Source organism: Schistocerca nitens, chromosome 10, assembly GCF_023898315.1.
Source record: "Schistocerca nitens isolate TAMUIC-IGC-003100 chromosome 10, iqSchNite1.1, whole genome shotgun sequence".
Classification (NCBI taxonomy): domain Eukaryota; kingdom Metazoa; phylum Arthropoda; class Insecta; order Orthoptera; family Acrididae; genus Schistocerca; species Schistocerca nitens.
In genome coordinates, this window is record NC_064623.1 from 27,562,012 (window position 1) to 27,582,478 (window position 20,467).

The window sequence follows — 20,467 nt, forward strand, 5'->3', positions numbered from 1 at the left end:
GGGAGACATAGTTGTTTCATAAAGAATGCCAGCTTGCATTGTTTATGGGTGTAATAATAAATCTGAGTGTAGTCTATAGTTTAAAGGAATCTCATTTCATTCATAAGTGGAGCCATTCAAGCAATATTTTCTTTTGTGTACATGAATTATGGTTACACTGTGTTCCTTTATTGTAGTGGTTTCATTTCTGTCACTTCATTTTGGATTTGCCTAACTTTATTCAGTGTACATTCTCTCTCTTCTTTCCTATGTTTTTCATTGCTTTCCAAATCGCAAACGCTCCGACATCCGAACCACACTGCACCAATGGTCTCGTCCCCGCACGACACATGGCTATGTAACCGTGCTGGTTGTTGGGGCTGCATCTCGTGCCCTACTTCTATTCCACAGAAGATTATCTATTACTGTAATGTGTAAATGCTGATTGGTAGGAATTACTGATTACTAACATCTGCCTGTCTACAACTAAAAAATGAACAAAAAACTAATAAATGATCAGCAGCGAGGCATATTTCCAAAAATAAAAAATAAAAAAAAAGCCTCAAACTTGTTCCAAATCATTATGACTTTACTTTTGAATTTCAAAAGTAAAATCAAGCAGATGATCAAAGTAGATGTACATTCCAACTGTGCCATTTTTGGTTATTTTCAAAAAAGTGACGGAGTTACTGGCGAGAAATATTTCGGGAAAAGAAGCAAATAGGCTACTGTTGAAAAGGTAGGCCTATATCTTATTCTGGTTACACAATCACTACTAAAAAAATTACTTACAGGCATGTTAAAGCAAAATATCCATTTTATGGGGTCTTAAGCTTTTGACATCATTCCTTGATCACATTTATAGAAGTCCACAATGCTGGAAGATTTTTTTAAAAAATATACCTTTTTCTACCCTGTAAATTGCTATTATATGCCACACACAGGATGAAGCATCATGGGTCAGATTTCAAAGTGACACTAATGCAATTACAGTCTAATAAAACAAGAAGAACTCTATCCTGCATGGATATATATTTCTATGCAGTTCTGTTTATTGGACATTTCAATAATCATTCATTTTTACTGACATGCACAAGATACAAAAGCAAGCCTTGCTTCTTTCACCACTGCACACGTTTGTGGGCTAACTAAGAACATGTAGGTAAGGTGTCTTCCCCCCCCCCCCCCCCCCCCTTTTTTTTTTTTTTTTTTTTCAAACATGACCACTGAAAATGTAGTGCATACAAGTTGAGAGCTGAAAATCTGACTAACACAAACCAATACCAGTAAGCAAACATGCATTAGTACTGGAGTTCCAGCCTCATTTGCCATCGATGCAAATTTAGTAAAAATTGAATGAAATGCATTATGGAAGCATCATTATCATGTCACATCCTTCTCTTTTTCATTATTCGAAATGCACCAACAAAAAACAAGTTACATTAATGAGGCCAAATGCGTCAGTTAGCAAAGCAAATATACATTCAAGAACATGAAAATGTCAAAATTGTATATGTTATTCATGCATGCGCTATATTTTTAGTATTTAAAACAGTTATTGCAAGCACACAACATAAATAATGAACAATAAGCAATCGTACATAGTATTCCGCTAACATTGTGGTCTACTTAAAATGGTAGCAGGTCCCTCCCACTCAGGCTTCAAAACAATGTACAGTGTAAGTCTGTAGTACCATCTCCTTCTTTTCCTACCTCCACGATTTTGTCCCTGCATCCTTGACAGACTAACAGAAACAGCCGACAGAAGAAACCATTGTGGTCATCTAGAGCAGCACTACTCAAATATTTTCCGTCATGCCCCCTTCTAAAACTTAAGTTATTTTGTCCCCTCCCATTTTTCTTTCATTCCACAACACTTCTCATACTTGGCACAAAAATGACCCACAATATCTATTACTTCTTTTGAATTATTGCAACTATCAGATACAACAACAACAGTAATAATAATCAATAGAGAATCTCCTTTGTGCAAATCATAGTTAATTTATTTTAATTATCATTCATTTGTATATTAAAAGCTGGTGGGAGTCAAAAATTACAACTAGTTTATAAATAACCACAGCTGCATGTGCAGTTACTGTAACTGAGCCAATATGTGTATTTCCCTAAATATTGTTTCGCAAATTAGTTAAAGTTTTACTGCTTCCATCTATATTCCTTTTAATTCATTTACAATGTTTTAATAATTCAAAGGTGATGACACAGAAATGACGATAAACAATAGTCAACATTTAGACACCAATTTAAAAACGTTTATATTCAAACTGTTCATCCAATAAGGACATAAATAAGACCAAATATGTACACAGATGAAAATTCAGAAATTTTCTAACACCTGCACATTTAGTGTCGTGTGCTCGAACTCTCGAAGAAAGCAAATTCACGCTTACAGCTGCAGTTGAGACCAACATTTCATCTCAGTTAATGCCATTGAAGAAAATGCTGGCTCACGCACTTAAGCTGATGTGATAAATAACAACAGGCCCACTTTCCTTCTTGTTAAACTGTAATGTTCATGCAGAGTCTGCACTCAGACATTTTCAAGAGACATAGACTTAAATTCATATCAAAGTGTTCTATCACTTAAGAGTTGTATTAGCTGCTCCTGTTCTGCTGCCGACAAGTAGTCTGTTACGACCAAATCAAAAGCATTGTGGATTCAGTCATTCTCAGATGAAATATCTGAAAATTTATCATTGAACTGCCGACAAAGAATTTTTAGATGTATTACACCAGTTCTACTAATCCTACCAACACCCAACTCATTTTACTTCACGAAATCATCCAGAGAAGAAAACATTTTGCCGTTAACCCTGAGTTTTCCAAAGTCCGAGTTTTCTCTTGAACACATTTTCTCACTTAGCAAAATGATATTACTATTTTGGCCTCGAAGCGACAGATTAATATAATTCAGTTCCTCTAGTGTCAGCCAAGTAGCACAACATTACAAGCCATTTCTCATCCAGAGACAGAGCCACAACTGTACGATTGCTGTTCAGCCCTACAATGTGACGAAGAGCTTCACCACAAGACATCCAATGTACTTACGTGTGTAATACAGGACCATCATTAGTACAATCTATCTCCTCATGAAGAATACAGAACATCCTACTTTTTAAAGGCCATGCTTTATCAAAATTTACAGCACTGACTGCATCGTTCATCACTTTGTTGACCTTAGGTTGTACTACTTTAGAAGATAGTTCCTCCCGTACTATCACGGGATGTGTGAATTTTTCAAAAAGAGAACAGCACATTCACTTGTCGTGAAGCCCTTTTTAGTTCAAGTAAATTAAATGCTGGCTGCTGCCACATCGATACATATACCAACACTATTTGTCCGTGACAGATTCTTCTCAACAAAAGAAGACTCTCCAGAAAAATAAATAAATAAAATAGCTTCACCTGTAGTCGTCCCTTTCAGAGCTTTACAAAGTACAAAGTCCTCACGAATCTCATTTTCATAACAGTAGTGTACAAAAAGAAGAAACTGGGTCAAGATTTCCGATACCAATATTGTTACGAAGTTGCGGTGCGAATTTCGAGTTATCATAAAAATGGCGTATCATGTCAGTGGCTACTGCATCAATACATTGAGCCACATATCATCTGAGAGTGAGACTGACTTCAGACTCTCACCAAACGTTTCTCCGTGCACAATTTCACATATTTTGGCGGCTGCACGAAAAAGTGATTTCTCGCCAATAATGTGTAGTGATCTGGATTTCACAATTAAGTAGGATACCTCTGGAGATGCTATTACAGCTTTCTTAGGAACTGATACTTATTTTTTTGTTTGTTTGTTTGTTTGTTAGGAATGTGACATTTACTTTTAGTTTTGCTTACGACACTTAAAAAACTCGATAGATTTACTTATATGGTCTGAATGTCTTTTCTGCAGGTGTATATTTAGTTTTATAGGCTTCAGGCTATTTTTGGCTAAAATGTCCAAATAAAGAACACATCACGGTTGTTCCTCATTATTCAAGAGAATGCTGGTAAAGCCTAATTTCAGATAATCAACTTCATATTTACACATTTTGATTCTGTGTTTATAACAAACATTGCTGATAGGAACTGTGGAGGAAACAAAAGAAGAATGTACTTTGTTTAAATCTGAATCTTTTTCCTTATTAGAAGGACAACAGAAACTTGCTGAATAGCTTCGACAGTATCACTTGTTACCATTGTGAATCTGCCACTCGTACATGGGAATGGCAGAATTTGTATCACTTTATTTTAAATCTGGTAAACTACTTCCTCCGAAGACGCACAACAATTTGGCTTCTAGCCAATTCGGTTCTTTTGAAATGACTCCAGAAGCTCGGCTGAAATCGAGACGACAGTCACAATACCTGTGATTAATAGTCTGTTATCGTAGCCACTGTTGCAAGGAAGTCACGGTCACATCATCAAGTTGCTTGATGTCATTAGCAATTGTTAAATGTTTGGTAAGTAGCTAATCCTGTGCATGACACGAGACAGGGGCAGTGTGACGGAATATTACCCTCGGCTTTCCTTAGCATTCCTGTTGACAGGATATACTGGTCACTCCTTGTGAGATACTAGTACAAATTAATGATGGGGGAGCTTTCTAATTTGGTTCATGGAAATGAGTGCCTGATGCTAGAAATATTTGTTCACCAGAAGTCTTTTTCTTATACTATATGAAATATAAATATTTCAACAAAAGCTGGCGCACCCCCTCAGGGAGGTGTGTCCCCCACTTTGAGGGCAGATGGTCTAGAGCAATGAGATCGTATACGTGCTCCGTCTGAAACCTTGTGAAACTGTTGTTAGTGTGAAGTAATCTTCAGAAAATGCTATATTCCATGTTTATCCCAAGCTGGTATGTAGCCTTTGTTTTATGAAAGCTCTAATCACTCAAAGATATCCTTTGCATTTCAACAATTTCCTCACAAACTACAAAATCGAAATACGAATGAGAAACCTGACGCATAATCTTTCCACGTAGAAAGAATGCAGACGGTGTTACTCCGAGCTGCTTCACGGGGTTGCACTGGAATGCATACCCAAACATTTAGTACAATTCGTGACAATGTGGCTTTTGTAGTTCACTGCTTTTACCGGCGCTGCAGTTCGAATGCTCGGCCATGTGCAATTGCGACTCACCTTGAACTTGAGGTAGTCACTGACAGAGTGGCCCGGCTCGCCGAGCCTCCGACCCCCGGGCCCGCCGTTCTCCACGCCGAGCACGTCGTGTAGCCGGCGTGAACCCGGCGGCCGGTACTTGCGGCCGTCCTTCGGCCTACGCAGCACGTAGCTGCCGTCGCCCGGCAGTTTGTCAAAATACTTGCGCGCTTTGTGCGCCTGGTCGAGGAGGTGTTTTGGTGGCATTCCCAGGACTTCGACGATTTTGTTCATTTGATCCACCTGAGAAAGAAGTTGCCATTTGTCACAGAATGAATTTCAATGAAAACAGAACATTTTGTACTGCTAATTAATTAGATCAGAAATGCAAGACCGCATTAGGACAGGTCAACCCCTCTTTGATTTTTATATATATAAAAATTCTTTTGCTGCCAGTTACTACAATATATATCTTCGATATGCTAGTGTACTATCCACATGAAACTTCCTGGCAGATTAAAACTGTGTGCCCGACCGAGACTCGAACTCGGGACCTTTGCCTTTCGCGGGCAAGTGCTCTACCAACTGAGCTACCGAAGCACGACTCACACCCGGTACTCACAGCTTCACTTCTGCCAGTACCTCGTCTCCTACCTTCCAAACTTTACAGAAGCTCTCCTGCGAACCATGCAGAACTAGCACTCCTGAAAGAAAGGATATTGTGGAGACATGGCTTAGCCACAGCCTGGGGGATGTTTCCAGAATGAGATTTTCACTCTGCAGCGGAGTGTGCGCTGATATGAAACTTCCTGGCAGATTAAAACTGTGTGCCCGACCGAGACTCGAACTCAGGATCTTTGCCTTTCGCGGGCAAGTGCTCTACCAACTGAGCTACCGAAGCACGACTCACGCCCGGTACTCACAGCTTCACTTCTGCCAGTACCTCGTCTCCTACCTTCCAAACTTTACAGAAGCTCTCCTGCGAACCAAGAACAGCAGGCTTCACAAGTACCAGCACTATGGGGTTTATAACCTCCTAGCACCAACAGGAGCATCGACATAGGCAAAAACATATCTTTGACAGCCCCTGGCATATAGGCTTCCTGCACTTCAGGCACACTGTGTGATAACTAGAGGTCTCAGAAATATGGCATTTGGTTTGCTCATACTCGTTTGAGCCCACCATGCTTGGGCATGGCTTCCCGAGTATGAAAGCTTGAAGCGGGCAGGCTGCAGTTGAACAAGGCGCCGTGGGGAGGGGAAGGCAGAGATTGTCTGGTCCTCTAACTGCACTGTTGTAGTGACTGGTTTAGTAATAGCTCTTTTTGTCTCAAGGTAGTCTCACGTCTGACATATTGCCACCAGTTGATGGAACTACACTCAGATCAATTTACTTATGCTGTAGACATATACTTGTGGGTGGAGTGTCTAACCACGGTATCACTGTGATCCGAAAAGAAAGTAGCTTGCTTTACACAATTATGAAAATTAGAAGAGAGTTTCGAGCTTCACAGGACAACTATGCAACTACTGACTTTCATAATGATGGTCTGTCTCGTAATGAAAAATCACAGTGCCGTTTTTTATAACTCCATCTGATTTATTGATTTAAATATACACATGTGAACTTGATAACCTACAAAAGTAGACATCTGACAGAAATACAATGATCTCCAATTTATTCCCTGAATGGCTCGTTTCGGATCAAATTTGCTTCGTCTGTCAGAGATAATCTTCCATGCTGCACTCAAATCTCTTTTGCTAGTCACATATAAGGCTGGAACACAAAACATTCTTTTCGCTAAATTACACAGCTTATGAAAGAGACTAAGGTTACACTTTCACTCCTCTAGTGGATCTTCGTCTTCACTAAAATCCATTCAAGTCAAATACAAGTCAACCTCATACTTAGATTTGATATGATACTGCAATATTATAATTTTGTTCTAACTCACCAGTAATTGATGTTTCAGCACACATTTGACACTAAGTATTTAGCATCTCCTCTCAATCAGAAACAGACACCGTTTCCAAATAATTGTAAGTGCAACGTCCAAATTTTAACTTTCTCATCTGTGAGATAGACAGCAATCTTTCAGCACTCTTAGTATTTACAGTTAATAGGTGATAATAGGACACTGTACTGTCAAAATACCGGTGACACTGAAACTGGTGATTTGCAATTAAGTGCAATTTTCATTTGCTGGACACAGTAATTTAAGTGTGCCTCTGCACCTTCAGCCCTGTATTACAATGACTTTTCAGGTTGTGCACTCATAATGAAACAAACTCAAATGTTGGAAACTTCTCACCTTTCAGCATTCCTAATGCATCTTTGAATGACTCTAAAAAATGCCAAGAGTTCTTTTGTAGTGTTGTTGTCATGACCAGTAAGTTTTTCAGAGATACCTCTCTTCAACACAGCCTAACTACAGACTGTAGCATTCTAAACAAGCTGTTCCATGTACTCTGTTTATTGCTTCACACTTTTTTGTATCAAATTTATGTCTTCAATTTGTTCATGAAACGGACAGAAACTTTGGCAGCATAAGTTGCAGTATAAGTTGCTAAAACTCATTTATCAAATAGTCGTCACTCGATGTGCCGTGCCATGTTTCAGGACTGTGTTCAAACTTGTGTAATGCAAGCATAATGCTGGAAGGATTGCAATGCCTTGCATATTTTACAGCCTTGGTCAGTGACAAATGAAATCTTATTAAAATGCTGAGGATTTACTACTACCAATTTGAGTAATGTTTCTTCAATGTAGTTCTTAACATATTTCCCAGATTTTTTTTCTTCTCAGAAAAGGGAGTTGTCACCAATACCATATTTTGCAGTGCCTAATCTTGATGAGCAAAGTGTCCAGTGATAGAGACAGCTAACACATTTTCCAATACATTGGTTCCATATATCTGCTGGACACCAACAAGCAATCTTGCCTATGGCCTTGATAATTCTGGAAATCATACTCACTTGTATTTAAATGACCTGACCTTCAGTGTTTCATGCTGCTGTCATAGGATGAAGCCAAATGTTGGAGACATCTATATGTCCCAAATTTGAATTGACATTACAAGCTCCTGACATAAAGGGCAAAATGCTACACCTTATATTAATGTAAATGGACAAAGATCTCTGGCACACATATCCACACAACTTATTAATTATTGTAGGTTTCACTGAAACTGGTAATACTTCAGAACCTACACTTTGCTACATTCTGTAGAGTTCTGCAGACATGTGCCTTCAGTTGTGTGGTGGCAAATCTGTAAAACAGGAGAGCAGAGCACGCGGCGCAGTACGTGTAACTGATATCCTTAACAGTCACTAATGAAAATATATCCTACATATTGTTACAACCACTGTCTTTTGGATTCATTCCTTCAAATCAAGTTTCATGTTCAGACTCTCCATCATCTCAGCTTCACGTTCCATGATCCTACAGTGGGTGACTAAGTGGCACTACGGTAACTATAGCAAACGGTTGGGCAATTCAAAATGCGGTGTTTGAATGAGCATTGAGGAAACCGAATACAGTTGCCCCCCTGCCCCTTTCTCCAGGCAGCCAAATCAGCTGTACTGACATCTGCCGGACTTACCCAGAACTATGTTCACTGAGCAACTTGAGCGAGCATAAATGTCAGATGAAGACCACTGGTGGCAACAGTATGGGTTTGCCAACTCAACCTGTTTTGAAGGGCAGTCTATATGTCAGGGGCAATAAATGGTTACAGGGTCCTGACATGTAGGCTGCCCTGCATGACACGAATATTGTGTTAAAGTAGTACTGGCCTGCTTTATCAAGCTGCTTTGAATGTGTGTCAAACAAATAAATTATTTTCAAGGCCCTACTGCACTGCCCGCCCTGCAGGACAGATGTGTTGTGATAGTAATATCAGTCTGCTTTACAGAGCTATACTGCAGGGGTTGCCCAAGCCGATCAGCACGGTTGGAGACAGACTGAGACGGATAGAGGAGGGGATCGGCAGAGTGAGGGAGAGGCGGAAATTGCAAAAAAAGAAGGGACGAGGGGGAGACGCACGATGGAGGAGGAACACGAAGAAGGGTGGTGGACAGATGGAAAAGGAAGAAGAGGAGGTGGAGATGAAAAGAGAGAGGGCGAGAAGGATACAGTCAGAGGGAGGAGGAAGAACAATGTGGTCAGTGGGATGGGGAGACAAGGAGATGGTCAGAGGGAGGAGGTGGATGAAATGGGCTAAGAGAGGGGGGAGGACGAGATGTAGTGTGGGGAACAATGGAATGAAAACAATCAACTCAGTCAGTTGTTGGAAAACAATTGACTCGTATGGCTGTAGCTTTACGTATCAGTTGATTTATTCATTCATTCTTTTGAATGAGTCCTGCCTGTGATAGCAACAGAATGGAAACAAGTGAATCAGTCAGTTGTAGCTTTCATGTCAGTTGTATTAATATGTTTCATTTCTTTTGAGTGACACCAGTCCACGGGAACAACCAAATGAAAACAGTCGACACAAACCAGTGGTGTTTTGCATACTGAAAAAGTTATTCATTCTTTCTTTTCGAGTGAAACCAGTCTGTAGTTTTTCTGTTGGTTGACACATGTATTCATTTGTTTATTAAACTGAAACCACTGTTTAGTCATTTAGTTGACTGAATTATCCAGTTATTCTTCCAAGTGAAACCATTCTGTAGTGCTTTTATCAGGTGAAGTACAGCAATGGTGTACAAAACAAACTGGGGGTACATATACCCCCAGAGGGTAGGCACAACTCCGGCATACATGAAGATATCTCAGTGGGTACACCAAAGTTAAAATAAGCACTATAAATACTCATTTAATTACGTACTAAAAGACTAATTCTTCTTTCCACCATCTGAAACTGATATACAAACTGCTGTGTATTAAATTGTTCCAGGTGCAATTAACATCACATAGCTAATAAAGCTTCATATAGAGTACAGAATCGAGCAAGCACAAAGGTTCTGTGAAGAAGAAAGGATACATGCCAGATTTTTGTGACTGTTTGCATCCTGTTTTACTGAAAAGATGCGATGACGTCCATTAATTAATTATAAAAAAAATGTACCTAGCTAGCTAGCCCCTAAGCACCCCAAATGCCCCACATCAGCATTCTGCTTTTGCCAGTGCCAGGGTTCCAGCCGGTGTAAGGAGGTGGTGCGGCGGCCATTCGCTGCTATCACAGGTCCTGGCAGCGTTACGCTGTGCTAGCGCCGGCCACTGTTCCAGCTTCTCACGCCAGCTGCAACCTTGGCACAGGCAGCAACACACACACACACACACACACACACACACACACACACACACACACACACACACACACACACACACACACACACACAGAGAGAGAGAGAGAGAGAGAGAGAGAGAGAGGAGATACACAGATAGAGGTGGGAGGATGAGGTGGACAGACAGAGAGAAAAAGTGGGAGATACAGATAGGAGGAGGAGGAGTGTTCAACATACCTGTTGAGCATACACCTGGACGAAGCCTCAAGGAAAAGGATAGAGTAAATATGAAATGTTTTCTCAAGTATCTGAACAGAACCTATCTAACAGCAAAATATTACACAAAAATCTCATAAACACTGTGTTCTATCAGTTAAGAGGCTCCAGAAAGTTTCAAAATCAAGGAACGTTTAATTTTTACTTGTTTGCATTTTATAAATCTACAGTCATTTCCTTTCAACTGATATATAATTATTCAGATCAGAAGACAACAAGTATTTTAAAAATATTTTTGAAATATGTTCAGCATGGGTGTGACCCACTGTGACACTGTTAAACTGCTATCAAGTGTCGGACTCGTGAATCTACACACTCCTCGTGTACATTTTAGCAATGTGAGAGAAAATAAGTGTTACAAAATAAGTGTTGTGGTTAACTTGTCATAGTTCCATATACATCGCTCACTCGATTATCGTACATTTCACGTTTATTTACTCTTTCGTAATCCTGAAAATATTCGTAGTGAATTCTGTTCATCGAAATCTCTGTTTTATTGAAGGAAAATCATGGGTAAATGTAGAGTGACTAGAAATCCTCTGAAGCCTTTCAAGAAAAGGAGAAATTTTGGAAAGCCAAAATTAGGTGCAATTACTATAAACAACAAAGACGATAACCGAGCATGTGAACTTAGCCTTACTGGTACACCTGCCCATTTCAATGAAAGTGAGAAAGAAAGTACTTCACAGAAGAAGCTTGAGTCAGTTAGCAAAAAGTATGAATTTTTTTTTTTGGCGAATCGAATGGAAATGAAATATTTGATATGTCAGTTCTCAACGGAATTTCTGCAAACTGTGTAGATGTACTCAATGTAGTGAAGTCAATCTGGATCTCTCTATAAAAACTGACGTAGGACTTAACAGTGATATGGAACTGAACTGCAGTAAGTGTTCATACATGACCACCTTTTGGAAGTGTGTTGCAGTAACTCCAAATGAAGAAAATGGTAGCAAAATCTATGAACACAATATTAGATTTTTTTATGCCATGCGCACAGTTGGTAAGGGTGCTACTGCAGGTGCAGTTTTCTATGGCATGATGACTCTTGCAAATCCCACAGCCAAGTTTACAAACTACAATAGATTTACAAGTTTACAAACTACAATAGATTTACAGGGTCTAATGTAGTAGATGTCTGTATAGAATCAACAAGGAAAGCTGTGGAAGAGGCAGTAATAGAAAACAGTGGTAATAGAGACTTGACTGAGCATTCAATGGTACCTGGCATAATGGGCACATATATCTCTTCGTGGTGTAGTATCAACTGCCAACACATATACAAGGAAAGTTTTAGACGCAGCAGTAATATCCAAATATTGTTAAGTGTCCAGAACAAAGGTATACACGAAAATAATTGCATAGCTAACACTTAGTGGCAGTAATGGAGGAAGGGAAGTGGCTGGTGTTTCTAGTATATTTCAATGTTGCGTGATATAGTGTGATATGTGAATTACCTTGGTGACGGTGATTCTATAAGTTTCAAACATATTCAATAACTGAAGCCCTATGGTGATGATGTGGTGCAGAAATTTGAGTGCATTGGACACACAGAAATGAATGGGATCAAGACTTTGGCAACCGAAAGCTTCATACAAAAAACAAAAACTCAATGACGGTAAAGGGTTGGATGGGAAGGGACGATTAACTGACAGCGTAATTGACAAAATACAGAACTATCATGGAATAGCTATTAGACAAAACGCACACAGTGTCGATGAAATGAAGAAGACTGTTTGGACTCTTTTTTTTTTCAGCTGATTAAATTCCCCATCATTACTTGTGTCCCAAAGCAGAAAACAGTTGGTGTAAGTTCAACATGGGATTGCTGACTGGTGAAGTGTACACTCATAAACACAGTCTGCCTGATGCAGTAATGGAGGCAATATGACCTATTTTCTGAGACTTGGCAACACCTGAGCTACTGAAAAAGTGGGTTCATGGAAAAACTCAAAACCCCAAAGAAAGTGTAAATAGAGTTAAATGGTCAAGAATCCCTAAGACTGTGTGTGTTGGGATAGAAACACTTCACTTTGGTGCATATGATGTGTTGCTACTTCCAGTGATGGCAACATTGTAAGGTGCAAAGTATTTTGAAATATGGAAATGAAGATAGGTTTCAACATGGTACGAACGATGCTTGCTTTAGACAAGGAATGTCTTCCAGCTGCTGACAGGGCTATAAACAGCCTAAAAATACAAGCCAGAATAAACTGGAGGAGGACAAAGAGTAAGATGGAGGAGGAGTTTGCAGAAGATGAAGATAATCCATCCTATGGACGTTGAATGCATTAAAAAGGTAATCCAAACTTTGTCGCTCGATTCCCAAAAGTTTCATTTTTTCATACAAATTACGAGTTTTCCCAGGATCTACCAAACCAATTTGCTTCAAATTTTCAGGAAATGTTACATAGTCCCTTTTGCATAATTTAGCACAGCCTTTTTCCAAAAACCTGTATACTGTTGAATTTATAAACAAAAGATGGCACAAAAAAGTAGTGAATCTTCATTACAATAGCAAAAACTAATCTCTAGGAACTGAGGAGAAAAAAAAACCCTGTGTTAAGTTGTAGCCAATACTCCAATAAATAACCTGTAAAAATTTCAACCTCCTAGCTCAAATACTTTCTGAGAGAGCGATATTTTTAACGTTGGAAAGATAGTGCTTTCTGAAGATCATTAAGCATATTGTACTTGTAAATAGTAGGCACTTTTTATAAATTGGTAATATTAATATCTTTGGTGATTAATAAACACAATTTTTCACCAATTTTTCATTTCATTTTGTAAAAATTAAGTTCTTATTTCCTACACAAAACAAAAACACACACGCACGCACGCACACACACACACACACACACACACACACACACACACACACACACACACACACACACACACACACACACAAATTAGTTCCGGATATTGCTATGCAGGTTGACACAACCAGCTAAGCAGTTTTCAGAGTTTTCCAAATGCCTGTCTGCTCCTTTATGAATGTAGTTTACCCTCGCACACATTTTGTAGGCTTTCATGGATTCTTTATCAATGTGCTTCCTTTTTCGTCTTTTTTATGAAGTGTCACCAGTTATTTACATTTCTTTTATGCAACATCTTCATTTCACTTCCCAAACCAGTAGTACCATCTGTGTACCACATCAATGGCAGCAGACTCACCTCGTTGGCTCCACTGAAGAGTGGCTCGCCAGTGTGCATCTCGACCAGAATGCAACCGAGGCTCCACATGTCGATGGCGAGGTCATACGGGATTCCTAGGAGCACCTCGGGCGACCGGTAGAACCGAGACTGGATGTACTGGTATATCTGAAAGTCACACAACAATTTTTGATATACATATGAGAAAACAGTTTGTGTAATTAGTTTCAGGAAAAGTAAAAACAGTAATTTTTATGGTTAATACAAAACAAAATAAAACTATTTAGCACTAGGTAAGTTTTGTGGAATTAAAGGAACATTCCACTGGTGAGTTGGAAGAAGAAAAGCTCTCTGTAAAGAGTGTGAACCAGTTTACACCAATCTTTAGCTTCTCTGCATAATGACAATGGATCCAAGGGGAAAAACTGACAAACCCAAGAACTCTGTATATTAAACACACTTTTAGAAATGTATTGTTTATTACTCTTGCTCACAATGTTAGCAATGTTGCGGTAATGGACAGAAGTTGAAATGATTATGCTTTCTTGCACAGCTACAATTAATATAAGACACATTTCAATACAAGAGTTCATGAGTTAAAGGTACTTATTCAGGTACACAATGTTTCTCCAGAAATCAAATACACTTCTGTCCAGACACTATACATCAAGACATGAATTTCAGTCTGACCTTAGTCTATATTTCAGGAACATTTCCTCGATCATTTCTCATCTTGTATGTGCCTACAACTGTTCCCTCCCAGCTCTTTCCAGTACCCAGTTAATTGTTTCTGTATGTCTTATTTTATGTCCCATGAACTAATCCCTCCTTTCCACAGACCATTTTAACCTAACTTCAACTGTTCAAAGGAAAGCAAAGTTCCAGTCTTAAATGCCGGGTAGTTTTGAGAAAGAAAAAGGAAGATTGGGATTTAATGTCCTGTAAATGTTGAGATTATTAGAGAGTGAACACAAGTATGGGGGAGGGCATTGGCTGTGTACTTTCGCAAGAATCATCCCAGGATTCCCCTTAAGTAGGTGATTGGTAGGTCAGGAATTTTCATCACTGTCCTCCCAAATATGAGTCCAGAGTATCATTCAGTTTTGTGAAGAAATAAGAGCTTTTTATTTTGCTGAAGTTCTAACAACTGTAGACAGTTGGTGAGACAATCCTGTGGTTAGGCTGTACAGACATTGTAATCTAGATTTCCACACTCACTTTTTTCCTTACGGAAAACTTTTATTTTTCACCAAAAAAGACCAGCATTCCAACCCTACAAACAGTACCCCCCCCCCCTCTCTCTCCCCACCTCCCTCCCCACAGAACCATTAAAGTATAATTCTCCCTCTTTTCTGCATTCCTTCTTTCATTCATCAAATGCAAGGCAAAAATTTCATTTCTGGCATCACTTTCTTGGAACCCAAATACACCTTTGTACCTCTTCCATTTTTCTAAATGTTATTCTGACTGGCAATCTGTAAACACGAATATTAAAATGCTTATCCACTGCTGTTTTTTTAACACGCTCATATTTCTGTTCTTGAAGTGTAATAGTATTTCCAATGGTCCTTTTTGACACCAGCTCAAACACCCCTTTACTCCTAAAAAACTTCCTGTTTCTCAAAGTGAATTTAATAACTCCAAACCCAACTCTCAATCGATGCTGACTTGCTCAAGTTAAATGCATCCAGGGCTCTCGCAAACTCCAATTAAGGCTCAGCTTACATTATCCAAACTCTTTACTAGGCACGACACTCGTCAACAAATCGGTCAATCGACTGACTTACCCTCTGGCCCAGCTGGCACGAGCTGCCGAAGTCCACGATCTTGATGGCGGACCTCTTGGGGTTGCACAGGAGGATGTTCTCCGGCTTGAGGTCACAGTGGATGATGTTGAGCTCCGGAGTCGACAGGAAGAGCAGTGCCGTGCACAGCTGCTGCGCAAACTTGCGCGTCAGGTTGAGTGACACACCGCGGAAGTTTGTGTTCCGTAGCAGGTCGTACAGGTTGTACGACAGCAGTTCGAACACCAGGCACAGGTGGTTGCGCCACATGAAGTGCCTCTTCAGTTTCACTGCAGATTACCCAAACACGTACTTACTCAGATTGCTGTCATATACGTCACTGCAATATTTAAACACAGGCACTGTGGGCTGCTATAGAAACAAAATACAGCACGATTCTGATTATAAAGGTGCCACTTGCCTGGCTTGTGGATTACCCGTGCATAGTTTGGCAATTTTAAAAAAATAAAATAAAAACCAAGCCTTTAGTACTCTATTATAATTAGAGCAAATATTTTTGTTTGGAGTAAGAATTCCCGACTGTAGTAAAATTGATTATAAATATATCCAAAAGTCGTTAAATATCCGAGTCTATGAATTCGTATTTGAGTTGCTGAGTGACAAAGCTATAGTGAAGAAAGTGAGCTCCAGAGAAGAAGAGAGCACAGAAGAGGTGATTGAGGAAAGCACTGTCACACACACCAAGGCCCTGAAATGCATATTTCTGTCACTAAAGCACACAGGGCAAAATTTGTTTCATATGCTTTGACTTGAAAATGAGAACTGTCATCAGGAAAAACTAAAAGAGATCAGAAACAGGAAAAATTGGCCAATTATTTCTTCACATTGAACTGAAAGCAAGTGATATGAAATACAGTGTGTTTTTAATGTAATTTTGTAAATAAGTCATCAGTTTCTGGCAAGTAGTGAGTACAAAAGGCAGTCAGCTTTCAAATGTGACACGTACCATGTTTTGTAAATACTGTAGATAGCAGATTCTGAAAAATGTGTATTTTGGATTACCTGTGTCTCTCGGTGATCTGTGTGGGCTCGAGTCTCTTTTATCCACCGTAATCGTGGGCCTGGTGTACCAGTAGAAATGAGGAGTACGTCAAAAGACATACTAGGGACCAGCGAAAGCAGTAACAGAAGGGTAGGTCACTTCTCCCAGTTCCAGTCTCCCCTCCACTTGTAACAACCAATCGAGCTTTCGGCCTAGTCTGTGACTGAGCTCACTGTTGACACAGTGTTATTTCTGTCAAGGGTGCCATCCCAGTAACATATTAAAAATAAATGGTTACCAAACAAATACCCATCATTAACACAGTTTATGAGGAACTACTCCACTCCATTCACGCTGCTGTTGGCACGCCTTTGCAGCTTTGTTGCGAGCCACTACCCAGCATTTTTTTACGTGTGCACTGCACAGAAGTGTATGATTGGGAATACGGCAGTGATTCTCATCTGGTAGTAATGCTATTTTTGTTTGTGAGATAAGATGACTGAGTTTCACAACACACACAGAGCCAAACAAAGGACATCGTATACAAAATGTATGAATTTCCTTGTGATCTTGAAGACAGTGCCAGAAGAGACGAAATCTTATTGGTACCGCTCAATGCAACATCTAAGGTGTGTGGTATTTCACTTTGAAAGGAACAGAGAATATTTGCAGGGGCATGAGAAATAGAAACTTGTGGGTAAGAAATGAAGTTTCAATCTCCAAGAAGAGATAATAGTGGAAGTATTCAAATTTTATGACCGTGTCGAGTATCCTACAGTGAAAAAGGGGGCAGACATTTTAAGCAGCGAGGCTGCTTTCACACGGTGTTGCCATTTGAGTGGAAGAATTCTGACATCTTTGGGATTTAGGTACAGAAAATTCAATGATGGAAGACACATTCTGATGGAGAAATCAGATTTCAGCAGCTGGGCCTGCTCTTCTGAGAAAAAGTACAGCTTCAGAAAAGAAAATCATTGTCACCCTATAATTTATCTTGGTGAGATCTGGCTCAATAAAAATCACACCAGAAAGTACATCTGGCAGGATTCAAAAGGCAATGATAAAGTGCTGAAGGGCAAAGGAAATAGATTAAGATAATTCTCATTTATAGTTCCATCTCAGTTGCACATTTTAAATTAGATTACATGTTTCAATCACTCTGGATCATATGTGGTTCTGAGTAGACACAACAGGTTGCTCACTCAACTACTTAAATATGAAAATGATCCAGAGTCATCAAAACAAGTAACTTAATTAAAAATATGTAACTGAGATGGAACAATAAATCAGAATTATCTTAATTATCTAAAAAGTTGCTGCATCTCTAAAGACGATTATGTTGACTGTAGTGAAAGGAAATAGACTTACTGTCTCTCATGTAGTATCATCTGAATATGGCTTACCAAAAAAGAAAAGATAATGTTTACATCCTGTAAATCCAGTGATTACCATGAAGAAATGAATAGTGATGTACTTAAACACTTTTAGATCTACTATGTGGTTCAGAAGAGGATGGTGCGATCATCACGGATAATGCCAGTTATCGTTCGAGAAAAAAAGGAGAAAATTCCTAATTTTGCAAGAAACTGCATAGTGTCTACAAGAGAAAAGTGTTTCAATTTCAGGCTGCTACACAAAAGTGGAGATGTTGGAGCAATCGCTTACCACTGCTAATATAACACGATAGAAAATGTGGGGGCCATAGTGAAAGGAAAAGTCGCATCCAGAAATTCCACATTCAGAATGAAAGACGTACATATGAGAAAGAAATTGATGATGTCACGATGGAAGACTAGATTAGGTGCATACGTCATGCAAGAAAATAACTTTCAGCACGTAGGCATCCAAGAAAAGTTTGCTGAAAGAATTGTCATTACTTGAAACAACACTTCATGTAGTGAATGTCTGAAGGAAGGCACCCACGGGTTCACTGAAACTGACATTTCTCCAAATTCATGAAATCTGTTCATCATTGTGGAATCTTTCTGACATTAACCTTTCGGTGAGGCACGAAAATTTGTGCCGGACCGAGATTTGAACTCCTATTTCCCACTTGTCGTGAGCGGTTGCCTCGACCACTTTGGCTATCCTACATGCCTCCAGACCGACCCAAACTTCTATATGTCACATTGTCTATGATCCCAATGCTCACAATATTTCTTGGGTTAACACCACAGGGTTGCAAGAGTACAAATGTATTCAACTGTGATTAAATTTCATAAATTTAGTAACGGTGTTTCTGCATACATTGCTTCTTCAAATAATTCCTCTGATAATAAGACTTAAGAAGAGGACACTTAAATAGAACTCTGTTGCATTAAATATTGTTTTGTTCCCTTCCCTCCTCAAAGCTGTGAGTGCAATTTCCCGATTCTGCTATCTTTCCTCGTCACCTACCTTTTCCTCTCCCCTCCCAAAAATTTATCGACACCGGACAGAACAGCCACCGTGCCTAAGCTCGCATATTTGGAGATGTTACTTGTGGGGAACAGGATACCCGTGTTTTCTGCTTTGTACCAAAGTTAATACTACATGCAAATATAAGGAATGCTTAAAACTTCACATAAACAAAACTGAAATAGCTTTAGAATTTAGCACACGAGCATTAATAATGCACTGGTGGTAAAATACCTTCTAAAACACGTGAGTTTACATTAATTTGGAGAGGCTGCTGTTTCCGACAGCATTTTCCTGAGGTTCGGAGCCATAACATCACTACCTGTTTCCAATTATAAAATGTTTATCGGAATACACTACCGGCAAGTTTCGGGTATCGTGTCATTTACATGTGAGCACCTCGTGATGCGCTAAGCATTCACGTGCCAGCTCGACATGTGAAGGCTGAAGGCTTCTGATTTGTGGCACCTGAGGTATCCCCATAAACATGAATGGGGGAAAATGTGCAGAGCAGGTGAAGGGCATGCCTTCTGCTCTGCCCCTACAGCTACCACTTTCGCTGCACGCTAATAACACGTTTAAGCTATTACGTGTGCCTATGCAACTCTACATAAAGATTATTGCAAGTCAAATAGTCTGGTTTTACAGATATTCCCCACTCCAAATTCTCAGATTTTGTTTAAAATTCATATACATTTTTTCTAAATGCATAACAGAAGATATAAAGTATTTATTTTGCAGGCCAGAAATTCTCGTGAGTAGCTCCGACTACGAGGTGAAAGAAGAGGTTCGTAACTTTCCGAACGGCGTGGCGGTGAGCCGGTACGACGTGGGCATACGAAAACTGCTACAGTGTCTACAAAAATGCATCAATAGAAATGGTGATTATGTCGAAAAATAGCTAAATGTTAAGCTGTAAACTGATGTAAACCATTGTAGAAATAAACAGGTCTATGTACTTATAAAAAAATAGAAGACTCTACTTTTGGGATTACCCTTGTAAGATAAGTGAACTGTCTATGTTGAAAAACAGTAGTTACACAAAATTACTGGACAACATCAGTAGCTGTTGCAAATTTCTCTCTCTACAAGAAGAGAGCTGTGCATTTACAGAGGCAGCTATTAAGATGGTCGGAAAACTTACCTATATAATACTTGTTGTCTGCATCTGCTTTGTTCATCATTTCCAGCAGCTTTACCTCGATCTGTGCCTGATTGAGGAAAGGCTTCTTATTTTTAATAATTTTAATGGCGACTTGACACTGCTCCTCGTGGTCATACGCTTTGACAACCTTAAATAAGAGAAATGACTATTTGTAGCACATGAAAGGCTCTTTGGTTTCACATTTGAACATTGGAAAACAAAAGACACTTAATGTGAAGAATTTCAGAAGTCAGAACTTACACAGAACTCTACAGTACTGGGTAACAGCAACAAACAACTATGAAATATGTAGCCTGGTGGGGATACATGTGGTATTGCTCCAAGTCTGCCTAGCTCATAGTTCTGTAATCACTTCTAAATCTCACA

General features: G+C 39.4%; 1 protein-coding gene across 1 annotated transcript in view; it reads right to left on the minus strand.

The window, feature by feature from the left end:
- LOC126210290 (serine/threonine-protein kinase minibrain) overlaps nucleotides 1-20,467 on the minus strand; it is a 468,525-nt gene that overhangs the window by 25,465 nt on the left and 422,593 nt on the right. Inside the window, exons 4-7 of the mRNA XM_049939485.1 lie at nucleotides 20,081-20,228; nucleotides 15,540-15,826; nucleotides 13,774-13,920; nucleotides 5,134-5,394 (exon numbers count right to left, since the gene is read on the minus strand). Coding sequence (XP_049795442.1) covers nucleotides 5,134-5,394; nucleotides 13,774-13,920; nucleotides 15,540-15,826; nucleotides 20,081-20,228 — 843 coding nt within the window. The remainder of the gene's footprint in view (nucleotides 1-5,133; nucleotides 5,395-13,773; nucleotides 13,921-15,539; nucleotides 15,827-20,080; nucleotides 20,229-20,467) is intronic.